Raw genomic sequence first — 27,213 nt, forward strand, 5'->3', positions numbered from 1 at the left:
TTGGTGTTTGGGTGGGTAAGACATCAATGTGTCAATCACTTTAAGATGTACGTGTATGTATTGTGGTGTGTGTTTTTAAGCAAGTACCAGTAGTTTAAGTAGGAAAATCTCACAATTAATGTTGAAGTAGCTGTGCTAGGACATGTAAATAACTTTGTTAGAAGAAAACACAGACATTACAGGAAACTCTAGGATCTCTGCTGTTGTCTCCAGACATAGTCTGTGACTTGAAGTAAAGCATTGAAGATTAGATCAATTCTGATAATTTGGGGCATCATAGCAAGAACAGAAATGGAAGAAGAAAGTATGCATATGGTTTTTTAAACAATGTTGGTGCAAAGTCTTACCATTTGTCATTGTTGGTTTGAGGTAAGCTACTGGGGACAGAGGCGTTCCCTGTACATCAAAAAGAGAGCTTGTATTGGCGTCTGCAGATTTTGGAGGAAGCTACACCATGATCTAGTCGGGGCCTCAGTCAGAGGATGTATTTTGGAGCAGAAGGGCCCACATGCTGTACGTAATTGGAGAGAACTCAGTTATTCTGAGTGTACAAAGGAAGAGTGCAACAAATGTGAGGTTTTTGATGTTTCTCCTCTCAAGGCCAGCGAGTGTTCAAAACAGCCCATTTCATATAGGCAAAACAGAGTTGATTGTCACAGAATCACAGAATGTTAGGGGTTGAAAGGGACCTCCAGAGATCATTGAGTCTGACCCCATTTTCTACATTTCATTTTTTTTTTCCAGGAAAGTATGCATGCTTATGCAGCAAATGTCTACACAACTGTTGTGGAAGAGCTAATGAAAGGAAAACAGCGCAAGTTTATTGCTGTGGAGCAGGAATTCTTTCGACTCTGGTGGGATGCAGTAGCCACAGACACACACAAGCAGCAGGTAAGTTGTACTAGAGCTGTTATCTCCTGCTAACAAAGAATCCACACTCTTCTCAGGGGCAGGCAGGGGCAAAGTGCTTCACCATTTGCTTTTACCCAGGTCTTGTGTACGCTGTCTCCGAATCTGGTACTGCTTATGAAAGGACTTTAACTCTGAAGGCAGTTGCAAAAGGTTACAATTCCAGATACAGATTAGAGTGGAAGGAGGTAGTAACCTTTGCACTGAAGACTCATTACAGTTTGTTTCTTTGGTGACTGTCTTATTTGGGGGCATGCTAGTATAAGATGTGGATGATTCTGAAAGAGGCTGCAGCAATAGCTGTTAAAACATCTGAAGCTCATAAACTGCTGCCTAACACTGCTCATGGGAAGGAACTTTTTTTCTTTCCAGTTAAGTATTACTCAAAATCCTGCCATATGTTAACAAGGGTAATGCAACAAAGAGGTGACTGTAGATTCAACAGCAACACTTTTCTTGGGTTCGTTTGTTTATAAGCTGTCTTTCGGTCTTTAGAGCTTTAGTTTGAGGATTAATTTTTTTTGTCCTGGTAAAGACACTATGAAGTTTTATTTGCAATTTATTTTTCATTCTGGTATGAGACAATCATGCTGAAATTGCCAGCCTAGCAGTTGGTTATGTGCTGCATTGCAGTGCAAGATGAGTTTTGGACCCTAAAACCAGAGAATATACAGGTGCAGCTTCCCATAGGTACTTGGAACTCCATGGTATGTTTTGTTACCAGGGTCCAGCCAACAGCAGGATATGACTTGCACTACATGACATTTCAGTTTAAAGTGCCACATGTTTCAAACACTGTATAACAAAAAAAACCAACCAAACAAACAAACAAACAAACCTTCTTGTCTGTCTTTTTTTAACCCAGTCCTTCACCAGAGTCTTAATTTTCTGTAATGTTTAGTAGATAAAGAATAGCTTACAACCTGTGTGTAGCTGACATTTTATGAGAGGTTTTGTTGTGTATAAGCAGTTCACTGGATTTGTGGGGGCATTTTGCTAATACTTGTCTGTTGCAGGACAATTTTCTTGTCTGTTTTTAATTGGAAAACTGTTAAAAATAGCATGGCAACTACTTTGTGCAGGTGCAGAAGAATACTTTGATGTTCTAATGTTAGTTGATCCTATTTCAGGTATGTTACACTGCTGTAGGCCAAATATAAAGCAAAGGCCTGTGTTTCTAATACCTGTTCCAGGTATTATGTGAAATCCAGAAGAGTAAATGTGCATCCCATTTGACCTCAGTAGTGCAATAATAGTTCATATATTTCAGCCTTTAATTTCCTAGCCTAATTGCTGGTAATTGTTGCTTTTATGCATTTTTGGTCAGTTCTCTAGTTCCTTTATAGTTGCTTCTCTGAAAATTAAAATTGCTAAAAAGCAATTCCTCTTCAACCTCTGTGCCAGACATTTAATCTCTAATAATACTTCAGAGCTATGATGCTTGCTCCTAATTGGCATGTTTTTAACATTAGCAAGTTGCAAATATTGGTCCTTGAAATTAAGTCACTCTGGTTACCACCCTGCTTTTTCCACTTGAACTCTAGCTTTAATGATTTTCTCTGATTTTAAAACCAGGCTCTCTGGTTTTAATTTTGCCATTTCTTTTTATTAATTCAGTATTTTATTTGAAATACAGAATTTAATTCTGGTTTATTTTGAAATGTCTGCTTTGGATTAGAGTGGTAGCATTAAAAACTAGTAGAAGGTACAGCCTGGGTACTGAAACTGATTCTACAGTTCAGATGAGAATATATAGCAGTAATATATATTGCAGCAGTGTTCAGCCAAGTACGAACCTCATAGTTCTCAGCTCATGCTATTTCCAGGGTATTTTCTTGTGTGAACCATTCATATCACCTTACCCTGGCTTGATGTCTGAGTGTTTTAACTAGGGGAGAAAATGTGTAGCCACCTGTGTCTGGTTTGTAGGGGTGAGTTGATGTAAGAATAGCAGTAGTTGTCCCAAGGACCACAGATAAAATCTGGTACCGTAGCAGCCTGCTGCTTGTATACTACTGTGTCTGTTCTCTTGGTTCCTCCTTCCTTTTGCCCAGTTCTGGTCAGCAAAAGTGCTTGTCATTAGAGATACTACTTTCTTTTTATTTCTTGGATCAGATACTGTTGAAATTACTTATTTTTCTTGTGTTTTCAGCCTCTCAGTGGTTCCACAAAACTTACATTATATACCATTTCCATGGCCCAAAGAGCTATCATATTTGGACATCCATCCAAATGGGGAATAGCCACAGATGCTTTTCATGTAGGTCAGGACCAGTTCTGTGCTGACACCAGATATCAGTTATCTGGTCTCCCAGCATGCTAATCAGTCACCACAGTTGGCTGGAACTAATTTGTGAATGCTGAGCCCTGAAGCGTTTTCACAACATTGTGAAGGAGAGAAATGATTATAATCAAAATTGACAATCTGGCACTGTATCTGAGCAGACACTGGGGCATTCACTGAAAGTTCCTGGGGAAATAAACATAATAGCTCTGGAATTGGCATCCTACATGACAGACTAAAAAAAAAAAAAGGGTGGAGATTAAAATACATATTTATATAGACTTTTTATGTCAGAAGTTTGAGGTATCTTTGAAGTTCTAGGTAGTGAAGTAACTATAATAAAACCAGAAAACGACTAACATTTCTAGAAAGGGACTCAGACTTTTGCTGCCTCCAAACACTGCCCCCACCCTTCATCCTGCACACTGCTGAAGGTTGTACTGGTCAGCACAACTGTTGTTTCCAGTGACTGAAATTGAAAACAAACAAACAAAAAAAAGTTGAACAGGTTGTAGTATAGCAACAATTTTTAAACTAGGAAAAAAGAGACCAGAAGTGAAGGTTAGCAGGAAGGCAAACCAGCTACATCTGGATTAACTGTTTCTTAATAAAGCATGTTGTCTCTTACAAGTTAACCAACCTGTCCATGTTCTGAAGGCAGCGTATATGCATACAGAGTAGGAGGGATGTGTTTGTGGCCATGATGTGATGTCCCATGATCTCCCTCCTGGATGCCACAGATCTCAATCTCCAAACTGTGGCAGAGGTTGTAGGCTGAAGGGAACCCTGGGAGCCTGGCCATTGCTGCTTGCATGGGGTTGCATATTGCTCTCTCACCTTACCCACCCAGTGCCTTCCCTACACCAAGACAGACAAATGAGGACTTTGGGAGAAGCACTAGTATCTTCTGGTTTTATCTTCCAACTCTAGCTGACTTGAGGCAGGATCCCAGGCTTCTGCCAGTGCACTGTGTGGGGCCAGGTCTGGTGTTTAGGTGGTATAAAGGCATGGTAACAGCCCTGCTGAGGAGCACCAGAAGGTCAGGGTCTACCTAGCATTGGTGGCAGTACTACTGCTGTGCCTGCTACCTGTTTTCAGTGTAAGCTGGGTAAGTCATTGCCATGGACAGATCACTAGTATGCTTTCTTCCCTCCTTCTCCTTTTGGTAGCACTCAATACTGCCAGCTTTTTATCACACTTTTGTCCTGGATGCCTTCTTGACAAGAGTTGTGTCTAGGTAATGTGCTGTGATCTGAAACGAGCTTGCAGACTTTTTGGATACGAGTGAGACGGTATTTATGTTCTGTGCCTTGGTTTCAATATCACAGGTCCATGAGTTGCTTCAGGAGGGGCGATTGGAATTTGTCATTGGAGGGCAAGTGATGCATGATGAAGCTGTGACACTAATTGATGATCAAATTTTACAGTTGACGGGTATGCATATTTGCATTTAACTTTTACTTTTCTTCTTATGACCATGGGGGCTTGGTTTGTTTTTCATTAAAGCATGTCTTATTTTTTACTTGCTGGTGAGTTACCTATAGGAAAATCTTTCCTTTAAAAAAACCCAAACACAACAGTTCTGCAGTAAGCAGAAGGGTCGCAGAAAGCTGGTTTGCAGTTTAACCAATGTCAGTTATAAACTTCTTTGGAGAAGAGGCATTTTTTATGTGTGTGTGTTTGAAACACTTAAGGGAAGATACTTATGGTGAAATTGAGGGTTGAAATACTCTGGAAGGAAATAATCTGGTAGTAATTCAGAGTGTGGAAGTTGTATTGGTTAGGCAAACATGAGCCATAGAATGTAATTTAGGTCATCTGAACTTAGCTGAAGACTTGCTTGATGAAGAAACCCCAATTTGTAATCATGATCAGGAGCCTCTGTCAGGAATAGGTGCCTATTTCCAAGAGATGCACTGTATCCCATTTTAATCTTCTAGCGTCTGTGGCCATTTGTATGTTACCCCTCTCCACCTGATGGTTTAAAGAGTCTGTTGGTATATAGATTTATCTCCGTCTGGTTAATGAAGAAAGAAACAGGATAAATCATGCCACCACTGTACTATAGATGCCTATAATATGCTGTGAGGGCATCACATGGTTTTTGGGGAGCAGAAGAGGATGCATTAGCACCAGTTGTCTTTCATGGCTGATAGAAACCCTGCCCGTTTCAGGGCTACACTCTGGCAGCTTTCTTACATGGGAGAGTAAATGGTCAGAGAACACTTTTACCATTTGCTGAACCTGACTGTGCAGCACCGCTGGCCTTGTTCCTCACTTTGTCAGTGTTATCAGGAGCTCAGGCTGAGCTAGCAGCTGCTTTTGCATTTTGGTGAGTCACCACATCACACTCTGGCCAAGAGCAGAAGCAGGGACAAATGTGTTTGGGTTTTTTTTCCCATCTGACTCCTGTGTTTAAAGGTTATTATATAGACTTAGTACACTGAACTCAGGACTTCCCCAAAGAAAATACCAATATTGACTAAAAAGTCCTTTTATTAAATGAAGATACAGCTTTTTATTTTGTTGAAGATAGCTGCAAAAAGTATTATTTTTTAAAAATATTTCATTCTGTGTATAAATGTGAATTATCTTTAAAAAAATACATTTGGTAATTTATTCAGCAGAAGCAAAAATATTAATATATATATATTAAAATCCCCCTTTTTTTTTTTTGAAAGCAAGCTGCTCAGTTTGAGTACATATAAACAAAAAAAACCCAAACCCTTGCATTGTTTGTGGAGTTCACCTTGAGAAGATAAAGCCAGTGCAGACATTTGGGGGTCTACATTTCATGTCTTCTCCTGTCCATCCAGCCACCTCTGTTTTGGAAGAGCATTGCAAGCTGCTCTGCTTAAAATGTGGTTGTGTCAGAAGGGTTAAAATAAACAAATTGCATGTTAATATTCTCACATTAACCATGGGAAAGATAAAGTGAAAAGAGAATACCTTGCAGCCTCAGTTAATCAAATGTAATACTAAAATTTGGAATGGAGTTAGTCCAAAATGAGCAAGATATGATTGCATTTTTAAATAGTTCTGAGCACAATTCCAGAACTATGAATAGATTTTATTAGATCTGCAAATTTTTATTTTTTTATGATCATGAGACTCTGTGTGATATACAGGAGTTCTGAAAAAAAATCTACTGCTTAGCTGTTTTTTTACTTTGATTTAGATGATTTAGCTGAGTTTAATGTCTGGTCTTTCTGGTTTTGGGGGTTTCTTTTTTTGAAATTCATTTAAATACAAAATTAATAACATCAAGATTGCTATTAACCTTTGGCTGTTTTTTGTTTGTTTTTTTTCTTTTTTTTTTACAGTTGAGGGTTGTATTCATATTAGTTCTTGTTTACTGGATGACTGCCTTGTCCTTTTGACTTTGATATAAGACTGACATTTCCCGAGAACGGGTGGTATGATTTGAGCAAACACAAACTAAACACCAGCTTGTTGTTTTCATGCAGATTCCAACCTGGCTATTAGCCTTAACCTAATCTGTATCTAAGTACTTTTTCCCAGGCCTGTCTCTAATGATAATTCCTTTTTGTTATTCATCTTTTATGATGTTAATAAGTTATACTTGGCATAGCAAAATAAATACTGTCAGTGTGAAACTTTCTGCTGTGAATCAGTAAATTCCTGAAACTTGAAATGCTTCGGAAAAGGACAACAAAGAGCTATCCTTTAAGTGCTCATTTATGCCTGTTAAATTTTTAAAATGAACTAGTGAAAGTGTTTCTAACATAAACAAATTTTGCTTTGCAGAGGGACATGGATTTTTGTATGAAACTTTTGGGATCAGGCCACAGTTTTCCTGGCACGTCGATCCTTTTGGAGCTTCAGCTACAACACCAACTCTTTTTGCTCTGGCTGGTTTTAATGCTCATCTTATTTCTCGAATTGACTATAATCTGAAGGCTGACATGCAGAAAAACAAGGTAAAAATACTCTTAGGACTGGCACCCCATTTCTAGCTTGTGCTTACAGTAACCTAAACCATGACATTAAGATAATCATCTGCTTCGTGACAGAAAATGTAGGTTTATCCTCTCTAAAAGTGGCATGCTGTGGTAACGGTGAAATATATTGGGTCTGTGTAATGTGGTTAAGTAATGTCATCATGGCTTCTGGTCAAGGATGAAGTGTATAGTCCAGCCTGAAGAAGGCACAAAATGTGGGCAGTTGGGCAGGGCATAAGCTGACATTGAATTAGGAGACATCTAGAATGGATTTCAGCTTCCCCTGAGAAAGTCTTAGATAATTGGGTTTTATGTGGATGGTTTTAAAGTGTAGTGTGTATGTTTGAGCACAGTGGTTGTCATGCTTGGAACATTTCTTTGTGCCCATAAAATCAGTAATACAAGGCCAGTTAGGGTGTCACAGTAAATGTTTTTCATATCACAACATTGGGTCCTGATCTGTCATCAATTTTGCACACTAAATCATGTGAACATAATGCACTTTCACTAGTATGAGCTGGGCATCAGGCAGTTTTTATTAATTCTGGGTGAAACTCATGTGTCTCTAAAAAAATACAATAGAATCCGTGTTGAATTTGTCCTGGAAAGCAGGGCCTACCACCTTACATTTACAGTGAATTGCAGTACCTTCCTTCTGCTAATATCCTTTATGAGCTTTTGATAAGCTTTGCCCATCTGATTTTTTTTTCTGGTGCTTGGCAGTCTGGAGGCTTCCAAAACTCTGAAAATTCTGTTTCAGTTGAATAAACATGGATTCCTACTAACTGTAGTGCAATCCAGGCTACATCTTGGTCTTTCCTACGTTAGAGGTGTTCAGTTTCCACCGAAACAAGTGAGGTGTAATGCCTGTGATAAGCTAGGCTTACACCTGGATTTTAGTAGTGCACTGGCAGTGTGCTGCCTCCTCTCCTCCATCAGTAGAAAGGAAGGTGGGCACTCTAAAGTCTTAAGTTGTTAACGATGGCATTTCTGTGCTTGTCATTAAGGGTAACAGTTTCTTGCCTTGGTTTTTTTTTGTTTTTCCAGAAGCTTCAGTTTGTATGGCGAGGCTCTCCTTCATTATCTGAAAGACAGGAGATCTTCACTCATGTTATGGATCAGTACAGCTACTGTACCCCCTCACAATTACCTTTTTCAAACAGGTCTGAAAATTTCCCAAATAGGCAGAAATATTGGTGATTTCTGAGAGTTTATATGTTTAAACAATTCATTGACTGTTTTCTTTCAACAGTGTTCTACTGCTTTCTCCTGACTTGTGGTGGGTCAAGGAGATGTCTAGACTGTAGATCTGAGTGAGGATTATTAAGCACCCCTGGCTACCCACCATAATGCATGAAGTTTTCTCAGTACCTAAAAAATTGAATGCTCAAAAGTGACACTACTGACAGCCATTAAAAATACTTTAAAATAATGACAGACTTTGAAAGTAATATTTTCTAGCATTAGGAGACTTGGAACACAGGTACTGTGTTCATCTACATATATCTATCTATTGTGTCAGTTCTTATTGAAAAAAAATAAAGAATAAAAATGTGAAACAAATAAATTGCTGTAAACAGAAAACGTCCAGAGCAGGACTGTGTTTTTGTTTGTCTACCTGGAAAGTTAAGATTTAAAAACTCCAGGAAGCTCAGTATGGTCTTGGCTATTGTTAATTAATTTTCTGTGAGGGATTTTCAACATTATACCGGGCTGAGATTGTGTATATTATCTGTGTATAAACTAAAGCAACTAAAATTTTCCATTTAGTTTATGGAAAGAAATATGAGAGGTTTTGAAAACTATTTTGCTCACTGGCTTATCTGGTAAAATAGTGTTTGTAAACAAAGTCTGCTTTGGGGGAACATCCTCATTGTTACAAAGCTTGCTGGTTTGTTCTATGATTTCTTTATTCTATGCCAGCAAGCAGCAGGGACTTGGAAAGTTGAGAATAAAAATGGATGCTTTTCCCTCTACCTCAAGCTCCAAATAAGCACTAAAACCTAAATACTAGCACTTCATATAAACTGGTTTTTTTTTTTTTCTTTTTGCTTCTTATTGCCAGCATGTCTGCATCTTATCCCAGCACCTTTTGATGTGTTTTTCCAGTTAAATAAATCTTGTGTATAGCCTATTGCTTTCTCCTTCTACCTAGATCAGGATTTTATTGGAATGGATTTGCAACTTTCCCGGACCCACCAAAAGACGGTGTTTATCCAAACATGAGTCTCCCTGTTACAGATACTAACATCCGTCTGTATGCACAAACCATGGTGGCAAACATTAAGGAGAGAGCGGCCTGGTTCCAAACAAGTGATGTTCTGTGGCCATGGGTAAGTGTGTGATCAGCATTTGCTTTAGAGGTGGCAAATACACCTACAGTGTGGACAGTAGATAGATGGTACTTTGCTACAGTGTGTACCGTACAAACCACGGCAGTAAAGTGTTTTTCTAATAACTGATGTCCAAATGTCTGATCAGGAATGATTTTTAAAAGCTAGAACTTCCTTCTGCAGTCTGCCAGCTGTCTACCAAGTCTTCTACCCCACTTAATATAGAAAGAAATGTGACAAAATTGTAGAGATAACCTCTTGTGAAACTATATGTTGCAATGTTGCTTCCTTTTTTTTCTCCTTGTCTATTTAAGTGATCTTTTTGCATAACTGCGTTAGTGCAACATAACTCTATGTTAACAAAAATGATAGCATACAAGAAAATGCATTATGCATTAGGCAGACAAGGTCTTTTCTAGCTGACATGTGATCATTTCCTTGTACAGTCTTTTTATTTTAGTTAGAAACATAAGCATATCCCAGCTTGGTCATCCAAACACTTTTTTTCAGCAATATGCTGTGTTAATGAAGTCCTGTGTGTATACATAGCACTGATACACTCTCAGTATTTTTAAGTCCGTAGGCTGTACACTAGGTTAGGCAGTTATTCTTTTCTGGTTTTAGATTTTGGTGCATGCTGTAGGTCTCATCATTACAATATTAAAGGATGATGGTGGCTTCTTAAGGTGGTTGTTTAACCACAATATATGTTGTTACAAAGAGAACAAAAATTTTCTGACTGATGCAGCTTTGAGTCACTGAGTTGTTTTCCTCCGCTGTTTGTCACACTGCTTATGTTGATTTTTTGGGTTTTTTGTAAAGCTTGAGGGGAGGAGTGGGACAGAATAGTTTATGGTAGTGCTATAGTGAAAGCTATGCTGGAAGGTGGAGGGGAGAGTCTGAATAATAAGAATAAATTCCAAACATCTAGATCCAAACCTGCAGCTCTGCAGTAATGAAAGAAAATTTTGGTTTCAGACTTCCTTATTTGTGTAATTGTGATAATGAGCTTTAAACAAAGTAATAAAAATTAGTTTTTCATTCATAGTGTGATGTAAAGAGGTAGAGAGAAATAGATAAATGGGTGGCTCTAAAGCTAAGCTTAGCTATTTTTTTCATGGTTACAAATAGTTTTGAATACTTGGATATCTTTTTTTTTTTTTTTTTTTTTCCTCCCCTTCTGCTAAAAATCAGAAAATACCTTCCCATTTAAGGTCATACTTCACATCTAGACTATTAGCACTTCTGTGATGAGTTATATGGTCAAGTGTTTGTTCATGATCTGAAGCACCTAGTTGTGCAGGAAGAGGCATTGGGCTGTGAGGCAGTGTGAAAGCTCAAACTTGCCTCTTCAGACACCATAGCAGCAGATGTAGGAGTGGGTGTGGAATTGTCTTAAGGGCTGGAACGTATCCTTGAGGTGTTTTGCCTGTGTGGTTTAACTAACTGTACAGTAATAGCTAGTATTCTGTGCAAAGTTTTGTTCAGATAGTGAGTGGATGTGATGGCTATCTACAACAGGTTCTCCTGGATGTTCTTGTTCTGGAGACCTATGGTGCTCCTCAGCTACTATGTTCTGTGTCACTGTAAGCAAACTTTACCAGCCCAGCATGTTCCCTTCTGTGATGTAAAGTGTCTGCTTCTTATGAGGAACTCATCTTCGATAATGAGTCACAAGTAGTGCTCTATAAATATGAAGTAGTTTTAACTGGTAAACATATGACTTCCTCCACACAAGTTTAACTGGAGTCAATATGAGGAAGCCTGGTTTGCAAAGACTGCCATACTTTCCAGTGTTTGGTTTGATGCACATTCGTAGCTCACTCTAGTTTGAAGTTGTTTTCCATTTTCTGCCACATGCATGCAGAAGATTTCTGGGTAATTTGGAAGAACTTTCCTGGTTTTTAAGGAGAATTTCCACTTTTCTGATCAGTGACTTACCCTGTTAGGTCTGAGGGACCAGCATGTGCACTAGGATTCATAAAGGTAGTGACAGTGTGAAACTCGGAGTACAATGGGAAAGGTATGGGGCTAACACTCATATTTGGAAAAGAGAGGGGAGAGTAATCCCCTCTGAATTCAGTTGAACTCATCAGGTTCAGCTCATTCATCATCTGAATGGATTCAGCTTATCAGGTTAAATTCCTTGAGCTCATCAGTTAAAGGCTGGGGTGGAAGATGGGTTTGCAAAGAAAACAGAGCCTCACTGGCCATTTCTCCAGGTACCTACTAAACCTTGAAGACAAATTGCTGAGAGCATCTTTATTCTGAAAGTGAGAGCAAGATTGACTTGTGCATTGTTTTCTATCTCAAGCACAGAAGCTGGAAGATGAGGGTGCATTAAGTTGGTGTCACTGTTGGGGGGCTCCAGTTAGGCCTTTTTATCTGGAGGTTTCTTAGCAAGTAATTGTGCTTCAGATAGGTGCCTATACTGTAGCACTGATACTGTAGGGATACATGTGGTGCCATGGCTGACTCATTTCCCTGTTCATCTATTGCAATTGAACAAAGGCATGATTAGTTAGGTCTTTTTTTAAATGTTTGTGTGTGAAGATAGTCTGTATTGAGGCACCTTCAACTGATGACAGAAGTTGTGCAAACATGCTGGAAAAAAAAAGATGCTTTCATACATAGCATATCACCTCTCTGGACTATTTGGATAAGCATCAGAAGTACTGTAGTCTACTGTCGTGATGGGGCATTAGCAACAGATCCTGTGACATTTGTACTGCAGGGATCTCTGTACAGATGGTTTTGTTTCACATCATGTCCTCAGCACTTCCTAAAGCTGTTAAAATTCTGAAGAGCAGAAAATAAGAACTTCCTTATTTTCTGATAAGTGGGAGAAATGCAGTGTGAAAAGAAGCAAAGGTCATCTCTTGAGGCATGCATGTGTGCATTTTCCAATTGCTACCACGAAACTTCATGCTCTTGCACTACCTGATTTGTCAGCAACGCTTCTCCCTCCCTGTAATGCTGGTTGGTTATCAGCTGGTCTGTGCAGTAACCCTACATATTCTCAACATTATGTAATAAATAACTTCTATAGGGGCAGTCAAGATAAAAAAAAAAAAAACGCTACTTTGGTATAGACTAGTGTTAAAAAAGATCCTTCTACATTACACAATTCAAAGTCATTTGACTGTTCTGTTTTTGGAATTTCAGGGCTGTGACAAACAGTTCTTCAATGCATCTGTTCAGTACTCCAACATGGACCTGTTGTTGGGTTATATTAACAATCATTCTGATGAGTTTGGAGTCACTGTCCAGTATGCCACTGTTGGTGATTACTTCCAAGCAGTTTATAGCAAAAATCTTACTTGGGAAATTCGTGACTCTCAAGACTTTCTTCCATATTCCACAGGTAATTAGGTTCACAACTGCATAATGTCTGCCTTAAATGTACTTATTTAAAATTTTAACAAAGGGAAATTGAGAAAATTAGAAATAATTCAGAGGAAAACAACAGGTTCCTTATAACACTTATTTACACTACCAAGTGTTATCAGACAAGCGATCCCTACTTGGTGTAAGATAGACTGGTAGAGCACTGGTTGTAATATTTCTTTGGAACCCTTGGAAGCAATAGGTGGAGGAAAGAACATAGAAATAGGCAAAGTTGACAAGAAATCTAGCTTGAGGTTTTTCTGGACTGAATGCCCATTAGTGCTTATTACTTACCATCAGGAGTCCAGTTGGAGTTCCAAAACCAGTCTTTTATATAAAGCAAAGCATACTGGGTAAAGACAACTGGTAGTTTCACTTCAAAAACATGTTCTTGGTTCAAACAAAACACTAATGTAGATGAACCCCTTAAGTATCATACCCTTAGGAGAGAGTCTTGGCTTTTCCATTAAAGAAAGCGATTGTAAGTTCTGGGGGAAGAACTGGTTATAACTAAAGTGTCAAAAAGTAAAAATACTGCCTGTATTTCTGAAATTTCATAGTATGATGTGGCACAAGTTCATTGCAGCTTCCTGTTGCTTCTTACTTGCTGCACTACCTTAGCTTTTCAAGCAGAGCTGAAAAGTACTGGGAAGATCTGAAAGAAGGCATGCCATAACTAACATCTCTTTAATTCTTTTTCCCCAGTAAATTTACCCTTTTAGGCCTCATATCAAAAGGGTATTTTTGATATGTGCAGGAAAGTCACAGCTACCATCACAGACTCCAAGCTCATTAATTTGTTTCATTGCCTGGATTATCATTAAAATATCATTGGTATCATCAAAATACTTTTCTATATAATTGTAGCTACCACTACATCACTTTTTTTGGCACTGTGGATATATAGCTCAGATTATTGCAACACAAATTTAACTTATAGATCAAATATTCTGTAATGTGTCTGTTAACTTTTAAATGAATAACCATTGCTTCATGTAAATCACTGAATGAACTGATAACTCACCTCCCTCTAGGGATCATACTGTATGTAACAACTTGCTGATAAATGCAATGCCAGTTTTAAGTACTAATATCCGTTTACATCTTGGCTGTTACCTGTATCTTTTGGCATAATTTACAGACAGTAGTCAGTTGCCATTAGCTTGCATAATAGCAGCACCTCCCGTGTTCCAGGTGGGTGCCCACACAGTAGATGCAATTTCTTCCCCAAAGAGCTTACTGTGCCTTGAAATTGCAGTATAGGTTTGAGCGTACTTTCTCCCACGTACTATTTTGCTTCTTGATGATTAATCCTCTCTCATTCTTTCTATGCCATTTTATTATGAGTCACTTCTTGGGCTCAGTGTCACTTCTGACATATGCCTTGGAAACTCAAGTTTTAAGTCCCAGATAAGTATTTCCTTTCGCTACTCTACATTCATTGTACTGTGCTAATATGTGCATATGTGACTCTTCTGCTTGTGAACTTGAAAATGGAAATGGAATTCATTCTGTTTGAACTTCCAGCCTTTTTCAGGCCAAAAAGAATTTGCCCTGGAGTTTTTGAGCAGAAGATCCCATTTTCTAACTTGCCTGTGCTCTTAAGGCTGATGGCAGATTGTTAGTTTATATATGCACTTTATAAAGCACCTTCTGCAACTTCTTTCTGGAAAAACTATTTGTCAGTGGTATATATTTAAAAAAAAAAAAAAATCCCTCCAAACAAAAGCAACAGAAAAAAAACACCACTGAGTAGAGATTTGGAGGTTTTAAAAACAAATTTTTTTTTTCCTAGTTTACTCTGTGGGATACTGGAGCATATTAGCACAAGTTACCTGTTGAAATACTTTCCACTGACCACTTGAGGGCATCTTTTGATGTTGTTTGAAGTGTTGCAGTAGTTTGAGTCATGTTATCACATCACTTTTTCTACTCCATTTGGAGGAAATGAATACTAATCCTTTTGACTAAAAGGGGAGAATACAGAGAGCTTTTATTAAGCAGTAACCAAGGATTATAATCCACTTACTTTCTTAACGAGTAATAAAAAACACTTCAGTGAAACATCTAAAGTTGTTTTGTGCACAAAGAAGAAATTTCTGCAGAGGTAAACTTAGTCCGTGACAGCTTTGTGTTAAAGTCAGTATGGGTCAATAACTCATGTTACCAGGCCTGTAGGGAAGGTTGTAGTTTTCCAAAGTGCACTTCTGTGGCTCTGTTTCTTTGTAGGCTTATGTCAGTTCCATTTGATGGCTCATGTATAAAACCACAGCAGGTTTCATGTAAGAAGCTGTACAGTAGTAGTCTAATAAATAACACATAAGCAATAACTGAAATGGTATTTTGACATGTATTGTTCTGTTCAACTCTCTAACAGAGCCATTTCAAGCGTGGACAGGGTTTTACACTTCTCGGAGCACATTAAAAGGACTTGCAAGGAGAGCAAGTTCACTGCTTTATGCTGGAGAGTCCTTCTTCACACAGTATGTCCAGAAACACCCGTCAAGTTCTATTTGCAAATGTGAAGCCTTAAAGCAACTTCAGAGCCTCAGATGGGCAGTTTCGGAGGTAAAGATTGTTTTATTTTTTTAATTTGAACGAAAATGTTTATTACCCAAAAGGCAAAGCTTTGCTTAAGTATTTTGGCTGCATGAGGTTGCTTTCACGTTTTTAGGAATTACTTTCCCCTCCAGTAAGCTGTAAGTAAAAATAAAGCAATTTTGGAAAAAAAAAAAAGTCTTGGGACAGCTCCTTAGCCATGTGCTCTAGATGTTGTTATTGGCAAATATTTTCTTCAGCCAGTAAAAGAGTACATGGTTTCAAACTTTGCACATGAAATTCCTTCTCTTAGTGTAGGTGTTATTATTTAGAAAATCCTTTTAAAAACTAAAATAAACAAAACCTGAACTGAAAGATACTGGTAATCTCTACTTCTGCAAGTTAGAAGAGGAAGGACAGATTTGGTTCTTCAAAGTTCAGCAACTAGGTGATCAGTCTCATACCATTAACCATTTACAGGCTTCAGTGATTTTTGCTGGTAATAAATTGCTAACTTATTGACCAGATCTTAGTAGGAAATTAAAAATATGTCTTGTTACAGTGTTTTTGCTGCGTTCTTGGTTTTGGTAACTTTTTTTTTTTTTCCCCTCTAAGTATGTAACTTTAGTAATTTCAAAATATTAAAAGATTAACGTGTTCAGAGGGAAATCTGTGTGCATCTTGCCTTTGACCATTTCATTCTATATATAGCAATTTTGAATAGAAAAAAATGTGTATCTGTGAATATAGCTGTAATACCTTATTATTTTAAGTTTTATGTCTAAAAGTTAGTGGACCATGTTAATACAAATGCAAACCTGAAGTTGTCATCCTGTTGCATTGTGACCTTTCAAACTACTCTTAAATGTAAGGTCCAGCACCACGATGGTATAACAGGCACAGAGTCTCCCAAGGTGAAGGACATGTACATGAATAACTTGATGTATGGAATGTTCAACGTAAAGAAGCTAATGGCTTCCATAATCTTTGACATGAGCAATGCAAAGAAGAATGGAGAGGTTTATTCTTCCGTTTACAGTAAAGACTCAGGAATACCAGGTACTTCTTAAACCAGCTTTTTCAGTATTCAGTTCATATAATTTACAAGAGTTACCATGTTTTCCTCCAAAGCAACCAACGTACTGTGTTCCACCTATACTTCTGTGAACTGTTTTCCTTATGAGACCTGCGGCAAACTGAGATGAATTTACGATGTCAGCCGTCTGAAATCAGGACCTTTAAAGTGAGGTTAGGTAGAGCCCTGCCCCAGCACGTTTATCAGACCTGACTCCTAGATTCAGACCTCAAAAATATAATGGAGGGAGGGAAGAGGTGCGAGGTCCTGATCAGGGTAATTACTGAACTAACTTACTATGCAACATAGGATTATGTCATAAGAAGTGCAGTTGCAGTTAAGAAATGTTCTTGCTGTACTGTACTGCCAGGTTGTGTAAAAAACAAAAACAAAAAACAACAACAACCAAAAAAAAAAAAAAAAAAACCAAGGAATTTTTAAGGCATCTATTCTAAAGGCTTTACGTTCCCTTTTATCTTTACTTCAGAAACTTTTAAAACTGTCAAATATAAGTAGTGTCATAGGCTGCACAACAGACTGATTTGGTTTTTTACAGGGCTGTTTTTAGATTAAGCTTCTCATTTGATCTTCTGTGTAACTCAATACTGCTTGAAAATGAGTTGTGGTAAGCTGCTTATTATTGCTAAATACATTTACATTCAACTCAGGTGTCATTTTCTGAATACACAGTCTCTTACTGGGTAAAGAATAAAACAGAAAAGGCTTTCATGAAGTACTGTAAAATGTTTTTCTTTTTTCAATCATGAAGTTTTGCTGCTGGATCTTATGTCAAAATTTAGTAAGGTGGCATGTACCTAGACATATTTCTCAAAATTTAATATCACATATTAAAAATATGTAGTTTTAATGACTGACAGCTTTGTTTTGTGCACAAAGGTGCTACAGATGTTGACCAGTTTGTTGTTGTCTACAATCCACTGGCATGGAACATCACCACCTTTGTTACGGTCTCTGTCAGCGACATGGCACTGAGCGTATATGATGAACTGGGACGTTCTGTACCAGCACAGGTACTTCAGCTTTGTTTCTTTTCTATTGCTTTCTTTTGTCAGTTTCCTCTGGCTTGATCCTACTTCCTGTCAAAGTGTGGTAATATATAGTATTACAGAGAAAGCAAGTATTAGTGTTAGAATTTTAACAGTCCTCTTTGTACAATTAACAGATTACCTTGGGGAAGAGAAGCAATTTAAGAAATGTAGGTCTTAGTTTGCAGGCTCAAAAGAAACTGAGGACATTCATCTACCATATGACTTATCATTCTGTCATAGCCAAGCTCCAAGACAAGGCCAGCTGTTCCCTGGGAGCGAATAAAGTGGCCTCAAGTGAAAGCTGGCACTAGCCTTTTGCAGGAACCTCTGCTGTAGAGAGTGTCATCATCAAGGCTTGAAAAACCTCTAGGAATGCCTCCTGTATATAAGGTCTGAAGAGGCATGACACAATTCCAGATGCTTCCCTCTGTCCCTGATATGCCAGATAGCTCAGCAAGTTCTGCCAGTTGGACAGAGTTTCTGTTACCTGTGGCTTATGACTATGTTATGGTTTAACCCCAGCAGGCAACTAAGCACCATTCAGCTGCTTGCTCACTTCTCCCCTTGTTCTTCAAGATGGGAGGAGAACTGGAAACAAGAAAGTACAACTCACAGGTCAAGATAAAAACAGACTAATAATTTAAATAAAATTAAGTATTATGATGATGGTGAGAGTCATAATAATAATTGTAATGAAAAGGGAGGTAACAAAAAGAGAGAAAATCCAAGAAAGACAAGTGATGGACAATGCAGTAGCTCACTACCCACTGACCAATGCTTAGCTAGTCCCTGAGCAGCACTCTTAAGTGTCTACTGCTTAAAAGTACATTCATATCACACACTCCTTCCCTTTGAGAAAAAGAAATCTTTAGTGCAGAACTGTGATGTCAGTTTATAGCTCAGAGGAAGTGAGGCTTCACAAGTGCTGTACCACCTCCTGTACTGCATGTGTGAGTTTTGTAGTGAAGGGAGAGAGTGGGAGCAGGCCCTCTTGATACCACTGCGGTTAGGTGGTCTGTGGTGTGAGTGGCTGGACATATGCCAATCCACAGGGTGAAGGTATGGACAAATTGCTTTAATTTCTGGTTAGTCATAACAAACCTCTTTGTCCATGTGGTCTGTGCAGTCTTTCTCTAGTCTCAATTTTACTCCAAACCAAAAATAGTGATAAATTGCATAATGTTAATGGGCAGGATACATGTAGTTGAAAAGTAACTTAAAACTGTTGTTTAAAGTGTTTTGTTAAGTAACAGTGGTGTTCCTTTTGCTGTTCAGAAGCATGCCATATGCTTCTACCTCTCTCTCCATATGCCATGCTTAAGGTGAGGGCATGTATAGGTGCTTCCTCCTCTTGTCAAGTTTTTTCATACTTGTACTAGTCACCTCCCTTATGTTTCAGTATCTTTTCTGTGATTTGACTGATCAGTTTAGTTTGTGATCAAAATCTACAATTCCATGTTCACATTGAAATAAGATGTAACTTTGTAATTTACTTAGTTGCCCCCTTTTCTTTAAAGATGGGATATGTGTAATCCACGTTCACCAAACTACCAATAGAAAGCCGCACAGATCTAAAATATAATCAAGAACTATAATGAAAGGCATGTTTAGAAACTTACTCTTTCAAGTAGTAGTTACCTTTTGTAGTTTAGGGCTTACAACCCAAGATGATAGTTGCCTTGCCAATTAATTTTCTGTAATGGAGAATTGTTGTGTATGTTAACATGCAGGTTCAAAGCCCAGCGGAGTCCAACTCTACCTATGATCTCTATATTCTAGTTGAAATAAGTGGTCTGAGCTACAGAAAATACAGTGTTAAACCCTCGAATGGTAAGCAGTCTGCATTTATTGGAAAATTGGTCAAGTACAAGCGAAAAGACATAACTCGTGCAGATCAACAAGGTCGACAGTTCCTTCCTGTGGTCAACAAGTGCTACCAGGTCTTGTTTGACCAGAACACCAATCTAATGCTCAGCATTACAGAGAGGTGAGACTGCCTGTTCGTTTTTGATCGTGTTTCAGATTGTGTAAAACCCCTTGTTAAAAATAAGTCCAAGGATTGTGTCATGTGCGTTAATTCTGAGATTTAACTAGCAAAATATTCTTTACAGTTATGCTTTATCTCCTGTTCACATGCCCTCCTTTCTACAAAAGCATCAACACTTAGCCTAGGTGTGATTCCATACTGTTTGTGTAATGTTGTTGCCCTTTTTAACTATGAAGTCAGTCTAAATGGCATATCACAGTATTAACTACTAGATCAGCCAAATCTCGTGTTGTAGAACTAAAGAGGGTTATGAATATGTTCGTCTTAAAAAAAAAAAGTGCATGTACTATGGCTACATTATAAGATTCCAGTGACAAAGCAATAGCTTTTTCTTACTGATCAGTAGTGTTTTGCAAGTCCTGTATCATTGTTTCTGTGGTAGGAAACTACAAAACCTTTTTAAAGGAAACATTTAACTAAGGAACATCTATGTAATCGGGTAAATAAAATGGAAGAACAATAAAGATTGAGGTGAGATTTGAGGTTTGCAGGTTGTCTTTCTCAGCTGATGCAAATTGGCCCAATTTCTTCAGCCTCAATGTTTCTGTGCTGGTTTTTGTCTGCTCAGGTTTCAGATTGTTTGCTATGTACTGATGGAAGATTTAACCTCTTTGGGACTGGCCTGCTACTAGACCTCTTACACCTTTGTGGTTTTGTTCATAATTCTGCCTCCTAGAGCAAGAACTTGTTTTCTATTATAGTTAAAATCAACTTTAAAAGTATAGATGTCTTAATTAAGAGCCCTGGAGTAAGGACTTTCTCAAAGTATCTCCAGATCTAGGAGGTATATAATAAATATGCAGAAGATCAAATATCTGAATTCAAATCCCATTCTTCTCCATCCTGTTTTGTCAGGCAGCAAGAGCTGGAATTGAGGATGGAGGAGAAAGGGGATATTTACTTTCTTCACAAGCCTTCAGGCAAGCACGGAATGTCTGAGATTCAGGAAGTTTGCTTTGGGGCAGTGGGAAAGTACAAGATGTCTGGTCAGAATGGGAGGAAAGGTTACAAAAATTAGCATGCTCTACTGTGAAGCCTTGTAGAGTTTAGCTGCAACAGTTAGACCTTGTAGGTCCCTCTTCCCCCCGCACTGGAAATGCTCTCTAAGAGGAGTAATAGATATATTTTGTTCCTAAGTCATTACAGTTTGTAGGTTGCTATATTAACAGCAGCTAAAATGGTTGGCAGTTTAAATTTATATGCCAGACTATGATTTTTTTTTTTCCTGTTTTGCCAGCAAGGCTCCAGGCCCCAGAAGAGGAGCAGAGCAGGTAGCTGAGGGCAATAGCATCTTAAATTGCTTTCATACAACTTTCCAAAGCCTGTGATACAGAGTCATGCATAGCTACACTGTAAGCTTCAGTGGAGAAAGGAGAGCACAAAGTAGGCACTGAGCCAGTGTAAATTTTGCTATCCTGTAGCCATTTTATTAGTTGCCAGTGTTAAATTGGAAACTTGCATCGTGTTGATTTACCTAGCTATAAGGTTGGTTAAATGAATCTGTGTATTCACTGATATGGCGCAATGTACCTAATTTTTGTGTAATGGGTAGTGTTCTATAGCGACTCTCAGGTCAAAACAATGAGCTAATTGCTCATTTCTGTCTTAAGATGCTTCCATTTGATGAAACTCTAAAATGACATAGAAACTCCTTTTACTTACACACTGACAGATGTTTTAACAGAAAGCACTTTAATTCTCTGCTGCCTTAATTTCCTAAATCTTATAAAATCAGTTATTCACTTGGAGGGAACAGTTTATTGTTTGTTCTAACTTTTCCAGCCTCATTACTGTTGCAGTTCAGCTTTGCATCTATTTGGTACAAAATGTGTTTGTAAATGATCTAATCTTTTCCTCTTCTGTGGATTCACAGGGAGACTAACCAGACTGTTGGGTTGACACAGGAGTTCCTTGAGTACCATGTGAATGGAGATGTGATGAAAGGGCCCATCTCCGATAATTACTTATTTGCCCCAAATGCTTCAGCTGTTCCAGTATCAAAAGCAGTGGGATTGGAAGTGGTTTTTGGAAACTTGGTGACAGAGATACGGCAGTATTTCTACAGGTACAACACTATTACAGCTTCACTTCCCTGGAGCACTTAATTCTCTGGAGATGTATGGGAGAATAATTCTCTATAGTTACTCCTAAACAGTGAGCTCTTTGCACTCTTCAGGATTTAGACAAAAGAACTAGCATGCATCTGCTAAATACAGTGCTGAGGAAGCACTTCCCTTAAGTAAGCAGATAGTGCTGCAGGGAGGGAGGTGAAGATTGTTCAGTGTTACCCTCTGTGGTTCACTTTATAGTGCAGCTTCTCTTGAGACCCTGGTTCCATTCAATTCAATGAAAATTACAGCTAACATCTTCTTACATGGGTGGAGTTTGGACATAACGTCTAATTTTTTTAATTGAATATCTTCCTTACGAGCTAATTAGAGAAAGGAGTACTACACAAGGACACTGTGATAAACTAGCTACTTTTCTGTGTTAAAATTGTATTCATCTACAACCCCTTCACCCTTTTTAAAATCTGGTTATTCCATTGAAGCATTTTGCTTTACATGGCAGTGTACACAGCCTGTAGTTGAGAAGGACCTTTGGAAAACAGTGGAATTCTTGCATCAAAATTAATGTTGCCCAGACTCTGTAGAATGTAAACGTGTTGCTTATGGAGTTATAGCTATTTTTAAGCTTTCTGTTAATTTTGAGAAAAACAAAGCCTCTCTAATCAAATGGATAATCCTCTTTACACTTGCAACACTAAGATTTCAGGCTCTTACTCCAGCTGAATAACTTTACATTGAAACTTGCACAATTATTTTTCATTTCAGTTTGTACAGGAAATACGTAGGAAACGGGCAGGAAAGTTGTGTAGGATGACGTCATGAATGATTTACAGGTCTTGATATAACTGATGAAGTGCTCCACTTTATAACCTGTGTTGATCTTTCCTCTCACAGCAATGTCACCGCTGAGGCGTACGTGTACGCGGTGTACAGCAGGCTGTATGCAGTGCCTGAGGGCTATGATGGGGAGCTGCTCTGCCACAGGATAGAGCAGCAGTACAGCCTGGGGCCGTTGGAGCTGAATCGTGAAGCAGTTCTAAGGACGAGCACAAACCTGAACACGGGGCAGCTGCTCTACACCGACAGCAACGGGTATCAGGTTCAGAAAAGACCATTCAAGGCATATGTGAATAACACAGTGGCTCGGGTAGGCACAAAGGTGTATTCCAAAGTCGGCTGTGTCTTCATCTCCATTACTGTTACCTAAGTTAATGTTATCACTGCATGATTTACTGTGTGTTTTCAGAACTATTATCCTATGGTCCAGACTGCCTACATTGAAGATAATACCACAAGGCTGATGCTGCTTGCAGAAAGAGCTCATGGTGTCTCAAGTCAAGGAAATGGACAAGTGGAGGTAACATAAAATTTTTTTTTTTTTTTATTTCTAGGAGAGCATAATTTTATGATTTCATGGCTGCTAATGAAGACAGTAAAGCATGCTGGCTGATTATTGTTGTGACATTTACCTTCCCAATACAGGTGATGCTTCACAGGAGACTGTGGAACAACCTTCAGTGGAACCTGGATTCCAATCTCACTTTGAATGACACTTCAGTGGTTCACCCTGTGATTTGGCTTATTTTAGGAACTAAGGCTGCCACCAATGTTTTGTATCGGATGAGTGGACTGGCATTAGAACACAGGCCAGTAGTAATGTTTGGAGCATTATCAGGTAACTCATTCCATCTTCTGTTCAATCTTTAGCATCTAAACGGCTTACTTCTTTTGCATTGATTTATGCTGTTAAGTTTGTAAGTGCAGACTTCAAGCCTCCTGTGTTGCAAAGTTAGTATACAGTGAGTTAGGAAGCAGATTTAGAGCCTGCTAATTACTTTATATTAATTTCAAACATGGATGTTGTCCAAGCATATGAAATGTTTCTTTTGTTATGTAATTACCTCTGCTTTCAGAGGAGAATAACTTTTAAAGCCTATAATGAGAACAAAATGTCCACACATGAAATTAGTGCAAAGTAACTAGTGCACTATGTATCAGCTTCCTGGATGCTGAGTCTTCCATTACTATTTTTGCGTCATTCTTTTAAAAATACGTGTTTGACTTAGCTAAAACTGAAGTCTGGTAGTGGAATAGCAACTTCAAGCTTCAGTGACACTTGCTTTATCGAAAGCTCTAATACACTTTGCCAGGAGTTAAAATCATGCTGCTTTCTGCTTTATATCTCACAAGACCTTAGAGGAGAAAGCGTAGCATCTGCTTGCATCTGCCTTGGCAGAAAAAGCAAACATCTCTTTACCCTTCTGCAGTACCCTAGCCTGCTTTGTATGTGTGATGGATGTTTGATGTTTGCTTTGTTTCACTTTGTGTGTAGGAGATAAGCCGAAGCCACCCAGACAGCTTCAGCAGAATTCAGTCCACAGTTCACCTATAACTGTCCCACCTAATCTTCATGTCCAGACTCTGAGCATTCCAGGGTGGAGATACAGTTCTAATCATGCAGAGCAGGTCCGCAGCATCCACACAGGTAGGTGCCTTCAAAAGGGTGGCTGGACATTACACTTAGGCTGACTTTGTTTTCCTTCTAGAAACTGTAAAACTATTACTTTTGTTTATTCAGTACTCTTATTTATTCAAAGTGTTAAATTCCTCTATCAAGAAAGTTTATTATACTGCATGATTTCTTATAGAGTAAAATATTCCTCCTGCATGAGTTCGTCATTCCTGTCAACAGTGGGAGTTGGGTATTTCCTAACGTGAGCCCTTTTGCTAAATTTAAAAAATGGGAATTAAATTCAAATTATGAGAGTTTAAGTCTTAAAAAAAAAAGTTTAGAAGTTGTTTTTGTTTTTCAAGTAAGAAAATGTTTGCGTTTTGTTTTCTCTTAAAGGGAGACAGAAGCAAGGTTGTGCAGACTTCAGCCGTGTCCTGCTAAGAATTAGGCACTTGTATGAAGCTGGAGAGCATCCTGTGCTGTCTCAACCTGTGATGGTAGATCTGAAGGTAAATCTGATCCTTTGAGACAGAATACCACCTGAGGTGGTTTTGTTCCAGAGAGATATGATTCTGGAACAAAACATCCTGTGTGCTGGAGACACCACAAAGATGGATACAAAAATACTAGTATAACTTTAACCTCAGAGGGAAGCAGGTCTTAGTTTCACTCAGCTTTGCAACACAGAAGCTGTTACTTCAGATTAAGTTGCTTTAGGCACAGCACAAAGATGGTATCAGTAGGACTGGTTCTGTTGAGCTCTTGGTTGTATAACACATCCTGCAGTACTTCATCCAGTGCAGAGTGGGATTCTGTTCTGCTTTTTCTTTAGTTATTGCACATTGTACCTATAGTTAATGAAATGTGGACAGGATTAAAGGAGGCAGACATAAGGGTTGTCAGGCACTGGAACAGTCTGTCCAGGGCAAATCGTCATCCCTGGACATACATACTTAAAAGATGTGTAGATGTGGTGATGAGAGACATGGTGTAGTGGTGACCTGGCAGTGCTTGATTAACAGTTGGACTTAATGAACTTGAAAATGCCTTCCAACCAAAAGAATTCTATGATTCTATGATTTTTTTTGTCTTCCTCTATAGTTTATTTCTGCGAGCAGTTGAAACATTGGTCACTTCCACTATGTACTGTGTAATTTTTGTGTACTGTGTAATTTTCATCATCAGTGATCTTGATGAGGAGATTGAGAGCACCCTCAGTAAGTTTTCAGATGGCACCAAGTTAGGTGGGTGTGTTGATCTGCTTGAGGGTAGGAAGGCTCTTCAGAGGGACCTGAACAGGAAGCTCTCAGCACCTCAGCTTCTTAGTATGAAGCCTGATGAATCTGTAATAGCCCTTGCGTTACATGACAAGCAGATTTTTAAACTCTACTGCTCTGCTTAACAGATCAATGGTAGACGTGAAAGTTCTACTCTGGTCTAACTGTGTACTAGACCAGCGAGTGTGATGCTGTTCTCAGTAAACTGTGGTTTGACTATTTGTGTTTTTCCTCACGCTCAGGCTTTGCTGAAGGGGCTGGGGCCAGTGCTGGCAGTGGAAGAGCGCTCACTCACAGGCACCTGGGATGTAAGCGCTTTGAAGCGGTGGAAATGGAAGACTACACAATATCCCGGCAAAGGTAGGTGGAATAAGGTACTTGGTGTCCTTGTTGTTGTTGACTGTTGAAGCTTGATGAATAGTCTAGTTAAAAATATAAAAAAAAAAAAAAAAAAGTATGTGCAAGATATAAAATGTATTGTTGTTCTGTATGACAGACCTGGTATCTGCCACAACTTGCAAGTAGCATTTAGTGGAGATTCCTTCCAAGTACTAGACTGCGGTATTTCTCTGATGGCTTGTTTTGCCTAGAAGTGTTGAGAAGTTTGACATCTTTCTGGAGTTATCTTGGTCCATCTAGAAGTGGCTACTTCATGAACTCACACTTGTGACACAGATTGATTTTGTTAGATGCTGATGAGTTGCGTTAATTTAAGTGTAAGCTTGTGATGCAGAAAAGACGGTTGCAGTTAAAAATCCCCACTGTAATCAGCTTGGATGGACTGTGTGGGTAGGATTTAAAGTTGGGGCTGACACTCGGGTCAGATGCTGGGGGTGACCTCATTTAATTTCTCATTCCAGTTAGTTGCTTGGACATTGTCCTTACTGTTACTTACATACGTGTATGTGCCTTGTGAAAAGCTTACAGAGGTTTTGGGCTGGGCTAGATGAGAGTTTAGTTCTACTTGACCTGCAGCTAGGAACTTGCTTGTGTTTACTCATGATGAAGAAAAGGTACATGACGGGGGGGCTTGTTTCCTCTTTTCTGTGTGAGTCACTGTGTGAAAAGTAGATGAACTGTTGTATATTTTAATATTATGAGTGGGTGCATCTTTAAGCTCCGTACTAGTTGTAGCTTTAAGGAGGAGAATATGACCAAACACCAGCTTTTAAGGGAGGGATGAGTTAAAACGGTTGAGATAGAATTTCTGATATGTACATTTGAGTAAAGATTCTTTAATAAATTGCCAGCATTTTTGTGTTTTACAGGATTCTCCAACATCATAGAAACCTCAGGAAACTTCACAGTAACTGTTCACCCAAAGGAAATAAGGACTTTCTTTGTATACTTTCAAGGTCAATAAAGTTTGATGCTGTATTTCAGGAGTGAATATGTAATAGCTTCCAATTCTTGTTTCACAATATGAATGATGATCTTAAAAATTCTACTGCTGTTAATGAAAGAAATAGTAATTTTGTAATAAACTCTAAATTTAATTAAACTATTGGCCTGAGTTGTGGGTATTTTTGATGGTTAATTATTCACAACTCATTTTTTTTCTGAAGCACATTCAATTCAAAAATGATCTTGGTTTTGCAGTGCAAGCATACTGAACGTTTTCATGCTTGCTGTGGGTGGTTTTAAAGTGATTGCTTCTAGAATGCACTGTGGAGCACTGATAAAGTCATATTAATCCTATAGTCTTGAACTGACTTTCTGATTAGTGGTGATCTCAAGAGTTCTCTGAAGGTTTTTTTTGTTTGAGGAGATGACTTCCAAATCACAGAATAGTGATTTGCCAAATGACATTATGTTTCTACATGCAGGGAGG

The 27,213-nt window shown here is 38.6% G+C and overlaps 1 protein-coding gene across 1 annotated transcript; it reads left to right on the forward strand.

Annotated features, from left to right (window-relative positions):
- The first annotated feature begins 750 nt into the window (after positions 1–750).
- MAN2B2 (mannosidase, alpha, class 2B, member 2) lies at positions 751–26,745 on the forward strand. The gene is made up of 18 exons (XM_008935916.1): positions 751–891; positions 4,522–4,627; positions 6,962–7,134; positions 8,203–8,318; positions 9,311–9,488; positions 12,654–12,852; positions 15,253–15,443; positions 16,286–16,472; positions 17,386–17,519; positions 19,268–19,524; positions 21,458–21,649; positions 22,548–22,800; positions 22,900–23,010; positions 23,136–23,328; positions 23,986–24,138; positions 24,502–24,614; positions 25,625–25,742; positions 26,651–26,745. Exons 1-18 carry the CDS (start codon positions 751–753, stop codon positions 26,743–26,745), a joined length of 2,910 nt encoding a protein of 969 aa, XP_008934164.1.
- The last annotated feature ends 468 nt before the right edge of the window (positions 26,746–27,213 follow it).

The sequence above is a fragment of the Merops nubicus genome, unplaced genomic scaffold (assembly GCF_000691845.1).
Source record: "Merops nubicus isolate BGI_N331 unplaced genomic scaffold, ASM69184v1 scaffold36272, whole genome shotgun sequence".
Classification (NCBI taxonomy): Eukaryota; Metazoa; Chordata; class Aves; order Coraciiformes; family Meropidae; genus Merops; species Merops nubicus.